The 18371-nt window shown below is 40.2% G+C and overlaps 1 protein-coding gene across 1 annotated transcript in view; it reads right to left on the reverse strand.

The window, feature by feature from the left end:
• Positions 1 to 2704: 2704 nt before the first annotated feature.
• The window catches only part of AQP4 (aquaporin 4), a 42716-nt gene continuing 27049 nt past the window's right edge, over positions 2705 to 18371 (reverse strand). The window contains exons 4-5 of the mRNA XM_040354100.1: positions 12847 to 12927; positions 2705 to 3770 (exon numbers count right to left, since the gene is read on the reverse strand). Coding sequence (XP_040210034.1) covers positions 3507 to 3770; positions 12847 to 12927 — 345 coding nt within the window. The 3' untranslated portion in view covers positions 2705 to 3506. The remainder of the gene's footprint in view (positions 3771 to 12846; positions 12928 to 18371) is intronic.

Below are 18371 nucleotides of genomic sequence, written 5' to 3' on the forward strand. Positions count from 1 at the left end.
AAAAAACAGTTTTTAAATTTTTTACATTTTGGGCTCATTCACACTATCTTTAGTCTCTGTAGATTGATTCATGTTTGGATCGCTCTTCAGAGAGCATTTGACATGTGGTGTGGAAGCATTGTATCACCTCCTTACAGCCTACTTAAATCCCTTGAACACAGCACTAGAATTCCGCAACCACATGTATCGCAAACTGTTGTGGGGTGCTTTCAATGTGGCCCAATTCACTTGAATGGGTCAATTTCAGCCTGCCAAAATTGACAGGGGGTATAATTTCTGCTGTGGCTATGCCACTGCCTCTGTAGCTATAGGGCATAGTGGTTTAGGGGCCAGTAAAATCCCAGCTCACCCACAGGGTTTTACTATCCCCAACCGCTTGTGTGAACAAGCTCTTTGTGTCTTTGGATACTGATTCTAAATGGCTGTGGCTAATTTATTTTAAACAGCTGGTGCATGTTCATGGTTCTGATGACAAAGCTAGCAATGTTTGCATCCCTTTAGAAGCATCTTTATGGCAGAGGGTGCCTAAAACATGCATAGTAGCCCATTATTCTTTACCTTTGCAGGTAAATAAAGAGGAAGTAAAACCCATCAGGGTTTACTTCCTCTTTAACAAATTGATAAGAACTTCCACAGTTCAATACCTGAAACAGCCACTAGCTGTCTCTTCCATGCGGGTGCCGGCCTGTTGTGTCAGGTTTTACCTATGGTTTTACCTATGACCAGTTTTTGTATTTCTTTCTGAGCCATATTACCACTTACCGAGTCGTGTATGGGCTTAGAGTGGAGGATTCGTCCAGCTGTGTCCCTGATCAGACGGCCTCTGTTGATGGAGTGACCAGATTAATGTTGCAACATCAGTGAGGAAAAGGCCCTGGCTGGGTGTTAGCCACAGGCAATTTAAGCCTGTGCATCTGGTAAGCGCACATTCTTTACGGTGGTGGATTCACGGTGTCTGTCAAGCAAAAGTCACATGAATTGCATTGAACTGTTCACATATTTATTCATCTTTTGCAAATGATTCACCTTCTGCAAAAGGAATCTCTATTTGAAAATTAGATTTATTGTCACAGGATTACCCACAGAGTTAATAACCTCAGGCCTCGTACACACGACCGAGAATCTCGTCGTAAAAGAAACTTAGTTTTCCTTGACGAGTTTCTTGACAGGCTTGTCGAGAATCTTGTCAAGCTTTCTTTGCATACACACTGTCAAGACAAAATCTCGTCGTTCTCAAACGCGGTGACATACAACACGTACGACGGCACTATAAAGGGGAAGTTCGATTCCACTGGCGCCACCCTTGGGGCTGCTTTTGCTAATCTCATGTTACTGCGTGTTAAGTAAAAGTTTGGTGAGAGACGATTCACGCTTTTCAGTCTGTTACAGCGTGACGAATGTGCTATCTCCATTACGAACGCTACATTTACCGAAGGTGCGCTCCCGTCTCATACTTTATTCTGAGCATGTGCTGGTTTCTAAGCATACACACGAACGTGTTTTTCGTCGTAAACCAGCCCGACGAGAAACGCGACAAGGAAATTGAGACTCAACAAGAAAAAAGAGAGCATGTTGTCTTTTTTTCTCGTCGAGATCCACAACAGTTTTCTCGAGGAAAAACATACACACGGTCATGTGTACGAGGCTTTACAGTTGGGACTGTATTCAAACTTTTCAGGAATTCATTTATTTATTTGATATACAATTTTTTTAGGTTAAGGTTTACTTGCATATTAATTTAGAGCGCAACTATAAGTTGATTTACTAAGGCTCGGTTTACACTAGCCCAACTCCAATGTCGCATGACTTTCAGTGCAACTTTGGAGTCTGATACGACTTTAATGTGACTTTTTACACTCTGTGGCATTGAAGTCATATCAAAGTCAGACCAAAGTGGTGCCTGAACCTTTTCTAAAGTCGGACAGACTTGTGTAGTATCAGTTAAGACAGCCCTCTTGCAGAAACATTAAATTTCACATGTCATCTGACTATGGGTCTAACAAGTTGGATCCTATGTCGCATCAGTGTGAACCCAGCCCAGCTACAAACGGTCCTACATTGGGAGCCTCATGTAGCATGACATGTGAAAATCAATGTTTCCCTATGAGAGCTGTCTTAACTGGTCCTACACAAGTCGGTCCGACTTTGAAAATGCTCCCTGTACTACTTTAGGTCCTACATTGATCCTACTTCAACCCATTGAATATCATTGAAGTCGGACCAAAGTAGTATCCTGTTCATGAAAGTAGGATGGATGTAGGACCAATGTAGGATAAATGTAGGACCAATGTAGCAGAGCAAAGTAGGATGAAAATAGTGTATTAGTGTGAAGCCAGCCTAAAGCTGGAAAGTGCAAAATATGGTGCAGCTGTGCATGGTAACCAATCACCTTCTAACTTCAGCTTGTTCGATTGAGCTTTGACAAAAAAAAAGACCTGGAAGCTGATTGGTTTCTATGCAGAGCTGCACCAGATTTTGCACTTTCCAATTTTAGTAATTCAACGCCATAGTATAGTTTTTGATTTGGTGATAGCATGATGCAATTCTAGGTTAATGAAAAACACTTAGATAATTCCTGATTTCTTCTCACATTTTTTCTTACATTTTTTTTCATGCTGAAAAACGACTGTGTGTACGCGGCATCAGTGTCGACTTGAATATTTAGCTAAAATAATTATGAACTTACGTAAACGTATTTTTGCATGTTTCTAGCTGTTGTTTTTAGATAACTAGAACGGGCTTCTATTTTTAGTGTGATCTGGACTCTTTTGCAACGTCTTGATAAATTACTAGAGCCATTCAACAGTTCAAACAGAGGGAAAGATACATGGTCAGAAAAAGACAGAAAGGTGCTTAAAGATTTTCTATTCTTCCTGAAGCCATTGGCTGTTTTTCAGCCTGTTTCTTTACCTCTAAACTACTTTTTTTTAAAGTTTATACCAGCAAGCAATCTTTTAAAAAAAAAATCTTTAAAAAAACACAAATTTTATTTTACAGAGGAAAAAACATTTATTTTTTATTAAAACATATCATATTTTTAAAGCTTAATTTTGAATTTGCTCATCTGCTGCTACAATGCTTCTGGATATATTTAATGGGGGCATGTCTTAATCAGGGCTGACAACACAACAGCCAATTATGCGCCAGAGGAAAAACCATTTGTTTGAATTTGCCAGTGGGTGTTTTAAACTAATGTGCACTGTCAATCTAGATGCTAAACGGGCAGATCTTAGGCTCAGTATTGACTTCTTGTTAAATTAAGGATCATTCTTATTTACCTTAGATCCGCCAAATGGATTTTCATTGAAGATCTTGTGTGTAAATATTTTTATAGTGTATTTACATTGTTGTGTACTTTGAAACGATATTTGGTAATATACATAATTAGATTTTTGTGACTTTTTACAAAATAGCTGCTATCATAATATATCAGTTTCTTTGATTGGAAGAAATGGCGATGGTGGTGATATGGGTGGTGTTTCTTTTGTAGCAGAAGCCGGTGCTAGTCATACAGAAGACAATACTTCACCAGATGGATCTTTTCCTTTTTTCTCATCAAAGATATGAACAATGCCTGATTTCAGCAACAGATCATCCGATTCAATCTGACTTTTGCTTTCTTCTACTTCACTGTATTTTCCTTTGCTTTGTTTTGATGCTTTATTTAAGACTTCTTTTAGACGATTCTTTATTTCAACATCAGGACAGAAAACATATTCATAAAGGCATCCTGCAAAAACAGCACCAACAACTGGCCCAACCCAATAGACCTAAAATATAAATAAAACAGTTACCATTTTAGTTGGTCACAACCTAAATTAAAAAAGGTAAGAGAGTTGCACTTGTATTTAAACACTATTAAATAAAAACATATTTGAGACCCCATACATACTCACGCACCTTGAATACACCCATACATACAGATGCACATATACATACACACAGGGCTTTTTTCTCAGAGAATAGGTGCAGGAGCTCCCTTCTGATTTACCCCTTGTCTCCACCCTCTACCCACCTCCAAGTACTGTCCTTTCATTCCACCCTTTGCCTAGAGAATACAGAAAAGTATCATTTTTTGGTGCAAAGTAGTTTGTATGGGATTTGCTAATGAAAGTGAGTAAAAAAAGATCCCCTAAAAATAGATCCCCCTAGCAACAATAAATCTCCCCAGCAACAATAGATCTCCCAGCAACAATAGATCCCCCACAAAAAATACCCTTAGCAACAATAGATCCCCCAGTATCCAGCATCAACAAACTCTCCAGTAGCCAGCAACAATAGACCCCAGTAGATCTCTCCCATCAATAATTGGCCCCCAGAAACAATAACATCTCCTACCAGCAGCAATAGAGCCCCCCAGCTCCCCTAGTGACAATAGAATCCCCAGCAGCCAGCATCAATAGACCCTCCAGCACATCCCAGCACTTTTGGCATATATGTTCAGTGCTGGAGGTGCAAGAACTGTGTTCCCTCACGTTCCCACTGAAAAAAAGCCCTGTATGCACACATTATAAATATATGCAGTGGTACATACAGTATACATGTAGTTACACACCTTTATATATACACCTATATGCACATATGAATATGAATACTCAAGTATATACAATGGGGTTGGTTTACTAATGGAGTAGAGACTGTTTGCCTAGCAAAACAGATGCTAGTATATTAGATGAATACACACTCATGTGCTAGGAAAAATCCTGCTTTTTTCATAATTAGGTATTCAAAGTGAACAGTTTCAACTTATTTATTAGTGTTAACTTTACAAAGTGAACATACTGTTTTCAAAGCAAGAATTTGTTTATTAAACCTACTTACTGTATATTCAATAATATATATAGTTTTATATGTTTGCTTAAACTCGCACACACACACACACACACACACACACACACACAGCCTTGTTGGAGCTGCCACAAGAGACTGCTATGTTCTCAGTGACCATGTTAATAGAAATAGTCCTGTTCCCAGAAATTTTAGGATGGGGGAGTGCCAGACCCCGCCTTTCCTTTTTGACCCATTTCCCTTCTAATAAGCCCCACCCCTTAAATAATCCACCCACTCTGTTCCCTGTATTCCACCCATAGTATCAGGAGTATACAGCCCAGCATCACAGATATGGTATACAGCCCAACATCACAGATGTGGTATGCAGCGCAGTATCACAGATATGGTATACAGCTGAGCCCAGCACTCTTTCAGAACCTACCAATCCAGCTGAGAGATGAAAGAAAGAGCAGCCCGGGCAGTGCGTTCCATCCACTGAGTCACCTTGTCACTTTTGGTTTCCCACTGGCACAGAGAAACTGGAAGTGATGCAGCGGCTCAGAGGAAAGCACTGCCCATGTCCTACATCGGTGACAATAGGAAAATCACACAACAGGGAGAATGACCAATAAGGGAGTGTTGTGGCGCATTGCTTTGTGCCACAAGCACTCAGAAAACCAGGAAAAATAAGCGTCTCACCTGCAATCACCTGATTGCATAGACGTCACGCTGCCAATAGTGCACTGTGTCCGGCGCCCGTACACAGTGCACTTAAAGGACCTTTTTTTTGTTTTTTAAAGGACCATTTAAAAAATGTTTGTTACTAGCTCCCTATAGACGGCCGCCACTGCACTGCAGAGATCCATGTGTATTCATCTAAAAAGGATAAATATACAGGCAAGCAGTGGTGTGAGTGTGTCTGTCTGTCTTTATATACAGTATCTCACATATACATTTTCATTAGACACTGAAGAAATTACACTTTGCTACAATGTAAAGTAGTGAATATACAGCTTGTATATCAGTGTAAATTTGCTGTCCCCTCAAAATAACTCAACACATAGCCATTAATGTCTAAACCGTTGGCCCCTAAGGGAAAATGTTCAAATTGGGCCCAAAGGGTTTATATTTTGTGTGGCCATTATTTTCCAGCACTGCCTTAACCCTCTTGGGCATGGAGTTCACCAGAACTTCACAGGTTGCCACTGGCGTCCACTTCCACTCCTCCATGACGACATCATGAAGCTGGTGGATGTTAGAGACCTTGCGCTCCTCCACCTTCCCCACAGATTGTCAATAGGGTTTAGGTCTGGAGACATGCTTGGCCAGTCCATTGCCTTTACCCTCAGCTTCTTTAGCAAGGCAGTGGTCATCTTGGAGGTGTGTTTGGGGTCGTTATCATGTTGGAATACTGCCCTGCGTCCCAGTCCCTGAAGGAAGGGGATCATGCTTCAGTATGTCACAGTACATGTTGGCATTCATGGTTCCCTCAATGAACTGTAGCTCCCCAGTGTTTGCAGCACTCATGCAGCCCCAGACCATGACACTCCCACCATCATGCTTGACTGTAGGCAAGACACACTTGTCTTTGTACTTCTCACTTGGTTCCCGCCACACAGCCTTAACACCATCTGAACCAAATAAGTTTATCTTAGTTTCATCAGACTACAGGAAGTTCCAGTAATCCATGTCCTTAGTTTGCCTGTCTTCAGCAAACTATTTGCGGGCTTTCTTGTGCATTATCTTTAGAAGAGGCTTCCTTCTGGGACAACAGCCATGAAGACCAATTTGATGAAGTGTGCAGCGTATCGTCTGAGCACTGACAGACTGACCCCCCACCCCTTCAACCTCTGCAGCAATGCTGGCAGTGCTCATACAGTTATTTCCCAAAGACAACCTCTGGATATGATGCTGAGCACGTGTACTCAACTTCTTTGGTCAACCATGGCGAGGCCGGTTCTAAATGGAACCTGTCCTGTTAAACCGCTGTATGGTCTTGGCCACCGTGCTGCAGTTCAGCTTCAGGGTCTTGGCAATCTTCTTATAACCCATGCCATCTTTATGTAGAGAAACAATCATTTTTTTCAGATCCTCAGAGAGTTCTTTGCCATGAGGTGCCATGTTGAACTTCCAGTGACCAATATAAGAGAGTGAGAGCGATAACACCAAATTTAACACACCTGCTCCCCCATTTACACCTGAGACCTTGTAACACTAAGGAGTCACATGACACCAGGGAGGGAAAATTACTAATTGGGCCAATTTGGACATTTTCACCTAGGGGTATACTCACTTTTGTTGCCAGCGGTTTAGACATTAATCTCCCTGGCGGTATGATTCTTTCAGATTTTTGGTGCTGAAAGCGGTACCATTATTTTGCATGGAAATTTGGCATTTTATATTGTAGGCCTGTAGTTCTTAGGAAGAACACACTTAAATCTGTCCAAACAAGAGTCTAGTAGACATCCCATGTATGATAAAGTTTGAAACACAAAATCATAAATTATAATATAATAAATAACAAATAATAATGTAATAATAGTAAAAATTATTCAATAATGTAATCAAATCAAAAACACTGAAATTTGCTCAGTTGCAGAATTGTCGCTGTCATTACTTTCAGTATTTGATGATGAATTTCCCCACAAATCGCTATTACTCAATTCTGCAAGTGATTCTAATTTATTATCGCTGTTTTCTAGCTGGTCTAAAACCACTTTTGACATAAACTGACACATTTTGGTTGCTATGGACAATCTCCAGTTTCCAGGCAGAAAGAACAGTTTTTATAATATAAAACTGCATGCAGGACACTGGACAGACCACTAGGGATAAAGGGGATGTGTATTTATTTGATACAGTACTGTAATCTGTAAGATTCAATATACTGTATCTATACTGTGGTTTAACTTTTTTGAATTTGGCGCCAAACTCCACCCTGTGCGTTGCGCCGCTCGGGAACGGAGCTCGGCAGCACTCGCAGGTCACCAGTGTGTGAATTGAGCAAAATGACAGCTCGCACACACACAGCGGGGACACAGTTAAGTAACCCTGTATCTTGCAATGCGATCCCGAGTCTGGCTCGGGATTACCGCTTTTGGTATGTAAAAATCACCCCGAGCCAGACTCGGGAATTCTGCTAGGCATGTTAACCCCTTAACGCCCGCCGCACGACTATATACATCCGCAAAATGGCACGGACAGGCAGAAGGGCGTATATATACTTCCCTGCCTTCTAGCAGGTGGGGGGTCCGATCGGTACCCCCCCGCTGCGTGCGGCGGGCAGATTCCCTCGGGGAGCGATCCGGGACGACAGCGCGGCTATTCGTTTATAGCCGCTCCGTCGCGATCGCTCCCCGGAGCTGAAGAAAGGGGAGAGCCGAGTGATCCTTTTTATAAGGGAGACTCGATCGATGACGTCAGTCCTACAGCCACACCCCCCTACAGTTGTAAACACACACTAGGTGAACCCTAACTCCTACAGCGCCCCCTGTGGTTAACTCCCAAACTGCAACTGTCATTTTTACAATAAACAATGCAACTTAAATGCATTTTTTGCTGTGAAAATGACAATGGTCCCAAAAATGTGTCAAAATTGTCCGAAGTGTCCGCCATAATGTCGCAGTCACGAAAAAAATCGCTGATCGCCGCCAATAGTAGTAAAAAAAATTAATTAATAAAAATGCAATAAAACTATCCCCTATTTTGTAAACGCTATAAATTTTGCGCAAACCAATCGATAAACGATTATTGCGATTTTTTTTACCAAAAATAGGTAGAAGAATACGTATCGGCCTAAACTGAGGAAAAAAAAAATTTATATATGTTTTTGGGGGATATTTATTATAGCAAAAAGTAAAACATATTGCATTTTTTTCAAAATTGTCGCTCTATTTTTGTTTATAGCGCAAAAAATAAAAACCGCAGAGGTGATCAAATACCACCAAAAGAAAGCTCTATTTGTGGGGAAAAAAGGATGCCAATTTTGTTTGGGAGCCACGTCGCACAACCGCGCAATTGTCTGTTAAAGCGACGCAGTGCCGAATCGCAAAACCTGGCCTGGGCATTTAGCTGCAAAATGGTCCGGGGCTTAAGTGGTTAATGACTGTGTGTTGAGTTATTTTGAGGGGACAGCAAATTTACACTGTTATACAAGCTGTACACTCACTACATTTTGTGAGATACTGTATGTGTCTGTATATATGTGTATGTGTGTGTGTCTGTGTAAATCCAGGAAATGAACAGGCAGAAGCTTCAGCTTCACAGTTAAAATGGCTGCAGCCAGACTCAGTGGAGAGAGAAAGTTGCAATTTATCCTTTTCATTTGGCCATTTACAATGCATATATCACCTACACCAAATCCACAGAAAGCCCCACTCCCTTCCTAAAATTCATCAAATAAATAGTGACGTTCCTGATCTATCAGCAAAGACCCCCCCAGAAAACCTTTGCTCTGATGCTGTAAGCCGACTTCACGAGCCACACTTCCCAGACAGCATTCCATCATCTGAAGCAGGCCGTAGACGCAAAAAAAAATGTTGCTCATGCAACAAAAGAGGACTTTGAAGAGGTACAAGCTAGCATTGTCCCCAGTGTCCCTCCCAACCTGGCCTATGCATTCAAGAATGCTTTCTACATCATCATACATCCCTAAAATATTAGCCCATATTTTTAATCATTTCCCCATTTTCATCATCTGTGCAAACCATTTTCCGTGATTCCTTAAATAACCATGCCACTGCCTTCAAGGTGAACTGACCCTGGCCTGTTTTTTGACTATGCCTCTGCCAACCGCTTGGACTGCTTTGAATGAATGAATGAAAACTTATATAGCGCAACACATGCGAACTTAATCGCCTCTGGGCGCTTGTTGTTCCTGTCTCCTTTGGTATCAAAAGAGATGAGTCTTGATCTTTCTCCTCCAACCGAATGCTGGTTGGTAAAGCGTTCCATAGTCTGGGACCCTGGACCGCGAATCTCCTTTCTCCTTTGGACTTGTAGTTGGCTTTCGGTATCTGGAGGAGATTTTGATTGGTGGATCGCAGAACGCGATTGGGATTATGAGCTTTTATTTTTTCGCATAGATAATGGGGAGCATTCCCATAGATACATCTATGCGTTAGACAGAGTGCTTTAAAAGTGATTCTGTCTTTTACTGGTAACTAGTGTTGCTCACGAATATTCGTATTGCGAATATTCGGCTCAAATATGGCATATTCGAGTATTCGCGATATATTTCGAATTTCGCGGTGAATATTCGCAATTCCGAATATTCGCATTTTTTCAATTTTATTTTTAAAACAGATCACATCCTATCGACGTCTAAAAGCATTGCTGGTATGATTAGAGACCCTGGGCCGAGTAGCTAAGCTGAGGCGATCCTTTTATGTTGCCGAATTGAAAAAAAAAAAATTGCGAATTTTCGCTAATGCGAATGCGAAAATGATTGCGAATTTTCGATAACTGTGGTAGGAGAACTCTGATTGTCTCTGATGCAAAAGGGGGGGGCTTTGTGTATGTTTCTGTTATGAATATTTGTATGTTTGATATTATTTTTTTTGTAAGAAGGAAAAAATTGCGCATACCTTAAAAAAAGGGGAGAATACAGCAGCAACTCAAAAATGTTATACAACATAAATTAATACAAGACAGAAAATGGAGTCGCTCTACAAGAATAAAAAATATGTCTAGTGACAAGACATGTGGGCAAATTATAAAATAAGCAAGCGCAAATAACTTGTGAAATACACAGTGAAAAAAATATATAAAGAAATATAGTCCCAATAATAGAAAAATAATCTTTCATAAAAATGTCTTTGATATGTGAAGTGAAAAAAAGTCCAAAGCATGCAGCATGAACGTGTTCAATCTTCAAGGTGTTTGATTGACAAACGGCTGTGACAGGATATGAGTATGAGTAAAAAGTAAAACATGGATAGAGTAAAGAATCACCACCAATGCAAAACACTTTTTATTTTCTATTGTAAAATATCAAGAATATTCTGAGCCAATCAGAGTGCTCCTTCCGCATTTGCCGAATATTCGCAATTATTTTGTATTGTAAAATATCAAGAATATTCTGAGCCAATCAGAGTGCTCCTTCCGCAATCCGCATTTGCCGAATATTCGCAATTATTTTGTATTGTAAAATATCAAGAATATTCTGAGCCAATCAGAGTGCTCCTTCCGCATTTGCCGAATATTTGCAATTATTTTGTATTGTAAAATATCAAGAATATTCTGAGCCAATCAGAGTGCTCCTTCCGCATTTGCCGAATATTCGCAATTATTTTGTATTGTAAAATATCAAGAATATTCTGAGCCAATCAGAGTGCTCCTTCCGCAATCCGCATTTGCCGAATATTCGCAATTATTTTGTATTGTAAAATATCAAGAATATTCTGAGCCAATCAGAGTGCTCCTTCCGCATTTGCCGAATATTCGCAATTATTTTGTATTGTAAAATATCAAGAATATTCTGAGCCAATCAGAGTGCTCCTACAGCATTTGTCGAAATTGCGCAGTAAATATCGCATTCGCATTTTGCGAAATTTCGAAAAAATATCAAGAATATTCTGAGCCAATCAGAGTGCTCCTTCCGCAATCCGCATTTGCCGAATATTCGCAATTATTTTGTATTGTTAAATATCAAGAATATTCTGAGCCAATCAGAGTGCTCCTTCCGCATTTGCCGAATATTCGCAATTATTTTGTATTGTAAAATATCAAGAATATTCTGAGCCAATCAGAGTGCTCCTACAGCATTTGTCGAAATTGCGCAGTAAATATCGCATTCGCATTTTGCGAAATTTCGAAAAAATATCAAGAATATTCTGAGCCAATCAGAGTGCTCCTTCCGCAATCCGCATTTGCCGAATATTCGCAATTATTTTGTATTGTAAAATATCAAGAATATTCTGAGCCAATCAGAGTGCTCCTTCCGCATTTGCCGAATATTCGCAATTATTTTGTATTGTAAAATATCAAGAATATTCTGAGCCAATCAGAGTGCTCCTACAGCATTTGTCGAAATTGCGCAGTAAATATCGCATTCGCATTTTGCGAAATTTCGAAAAAATATCAAGAATATTCTGAGCCAATCAGAGTGCTCCTTCCGCAATCCGCATTTGCCGAATATTCGCAATTATTTTGTATTGTAAAATATCAAGAATATTCTGAGCCAATCAGAGTGCTCCTTCCGAATTTGCCGAATATTCGCAATTATTTTGTATTGTAAAATATCAAGAATATTCTGAGCCAATCAGAGTGCTCCTACAGCATTTGTCGAAATTGCGCAGTAAATATCGCATTCGCATTTTGCGAAATTTCGAAAAAATATCAAGAATATTCTGAGCCAATCAGAGTGCTCCTACCACAGTTATCGAAAATTCGCAATTATTTTCGCATTCGCAATAGCGAAAATTCGCAATAATTTCATTTCGATAAAATATCACGAATATTCGAATTTAGCGAATATATCTCGAATATTCGACTATATATTCGAGATATATCGCGAAATCGAATATGGCGTATTCTGCTCAACACTACTGGTAACCAGTGAAGGGATCTCAGTGAAGGTGAGATTGATTCCCAGGGTTTTTTCCCAGTCACAAGTCTAGCAGCCGTATTTTGAACGACTTGTAGACGAGAGATTTGGTACTTTCTACATGAACTGACCCTGGCCTGTTTTTTGACTATGCCTCTGCCAACCGCTTGGACTGCTTTCTACATGAACTGACCCTGGCCTGTTTTATTGACCAGTAGTAATTAAATACCACCAAAAGAAAGCTTTATTTGAGTGTATATAAAGGGCACACATTTCATATGGGTATAGCCTTGTATGACAGCGCAATTGTCATTCAAAGTGTGGGAGCACTGAAAGCTGAAAACGTCCCTTTGCAGGGTGAAAGTGCCCAGTAGACAAGTGGTTAAAGGTAAAACAAAAAAAAATAAAAGAATACAAACCCCTCAACAAGCCCAAATAAGGATCTCTAATAGCAATATATAATGTCTACATCTATATTTTATTAGACTTTTAACAATTTTATTGTAAATAGTGTATTTAGTTTGCCTTACCCAATGGTGTTCCCATTTGTTCATAATGACAGCTGGACCAAATGATCTAGCTGGATTCATGCTGGCTCCTGTGTAGTTGATCTATTGAAGGATTAAACATAAAACAAAGGAAGTAGCTAAATAGGGAAATTTAAATGTATTAGCTTTGTTCCATGTTGATAAGCTTTTGACATTCTTGTCCATACCATTACCATACCTTAGCAGGTGATTAGCTTGAGACAGTACTACTCCAACATACCCGATCATCAACAGCACAAACATTACATCATCACCATTATCATAAATTTATATAATCAAACCTTATTCACTATTAAAATTATCATGATCATCCTTATAATTTTCTACCCGTTTACCCAGCAGTAGGGCAGTAGGGCAGTGATGGATGTTGTATCTATTATTATTAAAGCAACCCTTTCTTTTGTCAATACTCGTGGGGAAACCACTTTCAAATATGAGCTATTTAGCTTAAAATCAACTCATTGGTACTTAATTGAAACATACTCTACTCCAGTCTATCTATATCTATCCAGTTGTTAATCCATTGGGGTATGCCATCTTTCCACTCATACAGCATAGAGAAGGTGGGGTGAAGGTTGTTGATTACAGATACAGTGCCTTGAAAAAGTATTTATACCCCTTGAAATTTTCCACATTTTGTCATGTTACAACCAAGAACTATGGGCCAAATCCTCAAAAGGGATACGCAGGCGGAACTGCTGTTCAGCCTGCGTATCCCTGTGCCTATCTTTGGAACTGATCCTCAGAAGCAGTTTTCCAAAGATAGGCAGAAGATCCGACATCTGTAAGACACTTACACTGTCGGATCTTAGGATGCAGTACCGCATCCGCCGCTGGGGGCATTTCGAGTCGAAATGCCGCTTTGCGTATGCAAATGAGGACTTACGGAGATCCACAAAGCTTTTCAGCTTTGTGTTTTCTGCGTAAGTTTACGTTTGCATACGTAAAATTAGTTCTGCTTTTACAAAGTGTAAACTAGTAACACCTTGTAAAAACAGATCTTTTTTTCGCTCGCCGCGTTTTTTTTAACATTTTGAATTTTTTTTCCCGGCGCGTACCTTTTTTTTTACCCGACGCAACTTTATTGTCCCGTCGCAATCCACAAAGCCCGACGTAACGTAATTTTGCGCGCTGCCCGTCGGGAAAATTACGTCACGAGCATGCGCAGTACGGCCGGCGCGGGAGTGCGCCTCATTTAAATTGTCATCGCCCCCTGCAGAAGAGGACCACCTTGCGCCGGAGACATTTAAGTTACACGGCCTGAAATTTTCTAGGTAAGTGCTTTGTGGATCGGGCACTTAGGTAGAAATTTTAAGTCAGTGTAACTTAAATGGAAAAAGTTAAGTTAGGCAGGAATTTTGAGGATTTGGCCCTTCATGTATTTTATTGGTATTTTATGTGATAGACCAACATAAAGTGGCACATAATTGTAAAGTGGAAGGAAAATGATAAATAGTTTTCAATTTTTTTTACAAATAAATATCTGAAAAGTGTGGTGTGCATTTGTATTCAGCCCTGGGTCAATACTTTGTAGAACCACCTTTTGCTGCAATTACAGCATCAAGTCTTTTTGGGGATGTCTCTACCAGCTTCGCATATCTAGAGAGTGACATTTTTGCCCATTCTTCTTTGAAATATAGCTCAAAATAGCTTAAACTCTGTCAGATTAGATGGAGAGTGTCTGTGAACAGCAATTTTCACGTTTTGCCACAGATTCTCAATTGGATTTAGGTCTGGGCTGGGCCATTCTAACACATTAATATGCATTTATTTAAACCATTGCATTGTAGCTCTGGGTGTATGTTTAGGGTTGTTGTCTTGCTGGAAGGTGAACCTCCACCCCAGTCTCAAGTCTTTTGCAGACTCTAACAGATTTTCTTCTAAGATTGCCCTGTATTTGGCTCCATCCATTTTCCCATCAACTCTGACAAGCTTCCCCGTCCCTGCTAAAGAAAAGCATCCCACAACATGATGATGCCACCACCAAGTTTCACGTCGGGGATGGTGTGTTTATGGTGATGTGCAGTGTTAGTTTTCTGCCACATATAGCGTTTACTTTTAGCCCAAAAAGTTTTTTTTTTGGTCTCATCTGACCAGAGCACATTCCTCCACATGTTTGATGTGTCCCCCACATGGCTTCTGGCAAACTGCATATGGGACTTGTTATGGCTTTCTTTCTACAATGGATTTCATCTTGCCACTCTTCCATAAAGGCCATATTTGTGGAGTGCACAACTAATAGTTGTCCTGTGGACAGATTCTCCCACCTGAGCTGTGGATCTTTGCAGCTCCTCTAGAGTTACCATGAGCCTCTTGGCTGCTTCTCTGATTAATGCTCCCCTTGCCCGGCCTTTCAGTTTAGGTGGACGGCCATGTCTTGGTAGGTTTGCAGTTGTGCCATACTCTTTCCATTTTCAGATGATGGATTGAACAGTGCTTCGTGAGATGTTCAAAGGTTGACATATTTTTTTTATAACCTAACCCTGCTTTAAACTTCTCCACAACTTTATTCCTGACCTGTCCGGTGTGTTCCTTGGCCTTTATAATGCTGTTTGTTCACTAAGGTTCTCTAACAAACCTCTGAGGGCTTCACAGAATGGCTGTATTTATACTGAAATTAAATTACACACAGGTGGACTCTATTTACTTATTAGGTGACTTCTAAAGGCAATTGGCTCAATTAGATTTTAGTTAGGGGTATCATAGTTAAGGGGGCTAAATACAAATGCATGCCAAACTTTTCAGATATTTATTTAAAAAAAAAAAAATTATTATTTTACTTTCACTTCAAAATTATGTGCCACTTATGTGCCACTTTTTTATCACATAAAATCCCAATAAAATACATTTAAGTTTTTGGTTGTAACATGACAACATTTGGAAAATTTCAAGGGGTATGAATACTTCAAGGCACTGTGTATTACAGATATAGTACATCCAGTTTGAAAACGTTATTGCTGTACTGGGAATACAGTATATTGATCATTAATTTGAGGTGGTGTGAAAATCCAGGGTTTATTCTCTAAATTGGCCCAAAAATAAAAATAATAAACACATTTTCTTAGCAGCTAGAATCACCTTTACCCCAAAAATTGCCTCTATATACTGGGCAAAGAATTATAAATATATCAGTTGTCCATGAGCAAATATCCCTCCTTCAATAATCTTCTATGTGATACTTCTACACAAATTTATCAAATGCTCACCAGAAATATAGACCCTTATACACTATTGGGTCAAACCAAGCATGTGTAGTAGAGTGAATAACCATCAGATGTTGCTCACTCTTCCACCATTCCACTCCTTGAAGAAGCTCTCTTGAGAAAGTCCAATCGGCCATATACGTTCAGGAAGTGATGTCATCAAGCAGGAACTTTAAATACGTAATTGGGACCGGAAGTTACGGCTTGGCAATCTTTCATAGTACTAGGTGTGTGTGGTGAACACCTTTATATATGTAAGTATATATATTAATAAAGAATAGTGTTTTTTTATAGAAAGCATTACACTAAGTTATTTTCTTGAGAGGTCAACTGGCAGCTCTGAGGAGATACTGGGGAAGATCAAGGAGGAATTTTTTCATGCTGCATTAGACCCAGTGAGGTCATCAATTTCTGATGAGACTGCAGTACATATGGGTGACACCTGTGGTGGGAAGAGGAATAGGAGCACAACATAATGATTTGATGTTTGACCACTTTATGTTTATGAGAGCACAACTTCAAGGGCTTTTTCTGGGAAGTTATCTAGTTTTGATATTTCTGCACTATGATGTTTTTATTTTTTTTGTACCTCTATGTGGGAAATTGGATGGGAAGTATTACAAGGAGTGGAATGGTGGAAGAGTGAGCAACACTATTAGTTACACAATAATATCGTAAGGGTCTATATTTCTGGTGAATATGTAAAAAAAACTGTGTGGAAATATTACATAGAAGATCACTTCCGGATCGCCGCTGTCGGCGATCCGGAAGTGACGAGTGCGCTCCATCTGTGTGCTCCACTGGCGTCCTATCCAGGAAGGGACTCGGCGTTTTGAGTGTATATCGAATCTCTGGGATACGGACACCGGTCGGAATCTACTTGCACTTACCCAACACGTGTATTGTCATCTACTGTACGGTACGTGCATTTTGAGCGGGGATCCTGCTGTGAGGGGATTGCTTTATTTTATTTACAAATTAAACGGGTTCACACTATGTTTGGCATCCTTTTGTATTTTTATATGGAGTTTTACCCTCACTGACCCCCATCTTGGAACGGATGATCCTGTGTAAAGATACCTTTCAGTGCCCATATTTTCTAACTTTCTGGTGAGTGAATACCCCAAAGGGGAGTGTGCCCCACGCGTGGTGACTTGTCTGGGAAAAAGGTGTAGGATCTACTATGGACTATCTGCACATCTGAGATTTTAAAACCGGCACCTAACGAATGCACTATATGTAATTGGACATTATAACCAATATTTAGCGCTGTTTTTCATTTCGAACTTTACTGTTCTGTTTATTTGATCTTTCATACATGTAGGCTGCATGTCTGTAACTGACATTCATGGACAAATGCAAAAAGTATGGATTTTACAAACTCTTTGTAAATTTACTGAAAGTTGGCAACCCTGATACATACATACATACATACACACACGCACACACGCACACACACAGACATGTGTGCACACACACACATACAGACAGACAGTCACATGCGCACACACACACACATACAGACAGTCACATGTGCGCACACACACACATACAGACAGTCTACATGCACACACACACACATATAGACAGACAGTCACATGCGCACACACACATACAGACAGACAGTCACATGTGCACACACACACATATAGACAGACAGTCACATGCGCACACACACATACAGACAGACAGTCACATGTGCACACACACACATACAGAGTCACATGCGCACACACACACATACAGACAGTCACATGTGCGCACACACACACATACAGACAGACAGTCTACATGCACACACACATATAGACAGACAGTCGCATGCGCACACACACATACAGACAGACAGTCACATGTGCACACACACACATACAGACAGACAGTCACATATGCACACACACATACAGACAGACAGTCACATGCACACACACACACACACACATACAGACAGACAGTCACATGCGCACACACACACATACAGACAGTCACATGTGCGCACACACACACATACAGACAGACAGTCTACATGCACACACACATATAGACAGTCACATGCGCACACACACATACAGACAGTCACATGTGCACACACACACACACACACATACAGTCACATGTGCACACACACATACAGACAGACAGACAGTCACATGTGCACACACACACAGACACATGTATAAAGCCATTTTTAAAAAAAAATAATGTAGCTTCTAGCGCAGTACCTTTTCAGATTTCTCTTTAGCCGGGTACTGCACTCTAGGGGGAAGCAGAGAGCACAACACACTCCTCTGCACTTTACTTTCA

This window comes from Rana temporaria, chromosome 5, assembly GCF_905171775.1.
Source record: "Rana temporaria chromosome 5, aRanTem1.1, whole genome shotgun sequence".
NCBI lineage: Eukaryota > Metazoa > Chordata > Amphibia > Anura > Ranidae > Rana > Rana temporaria.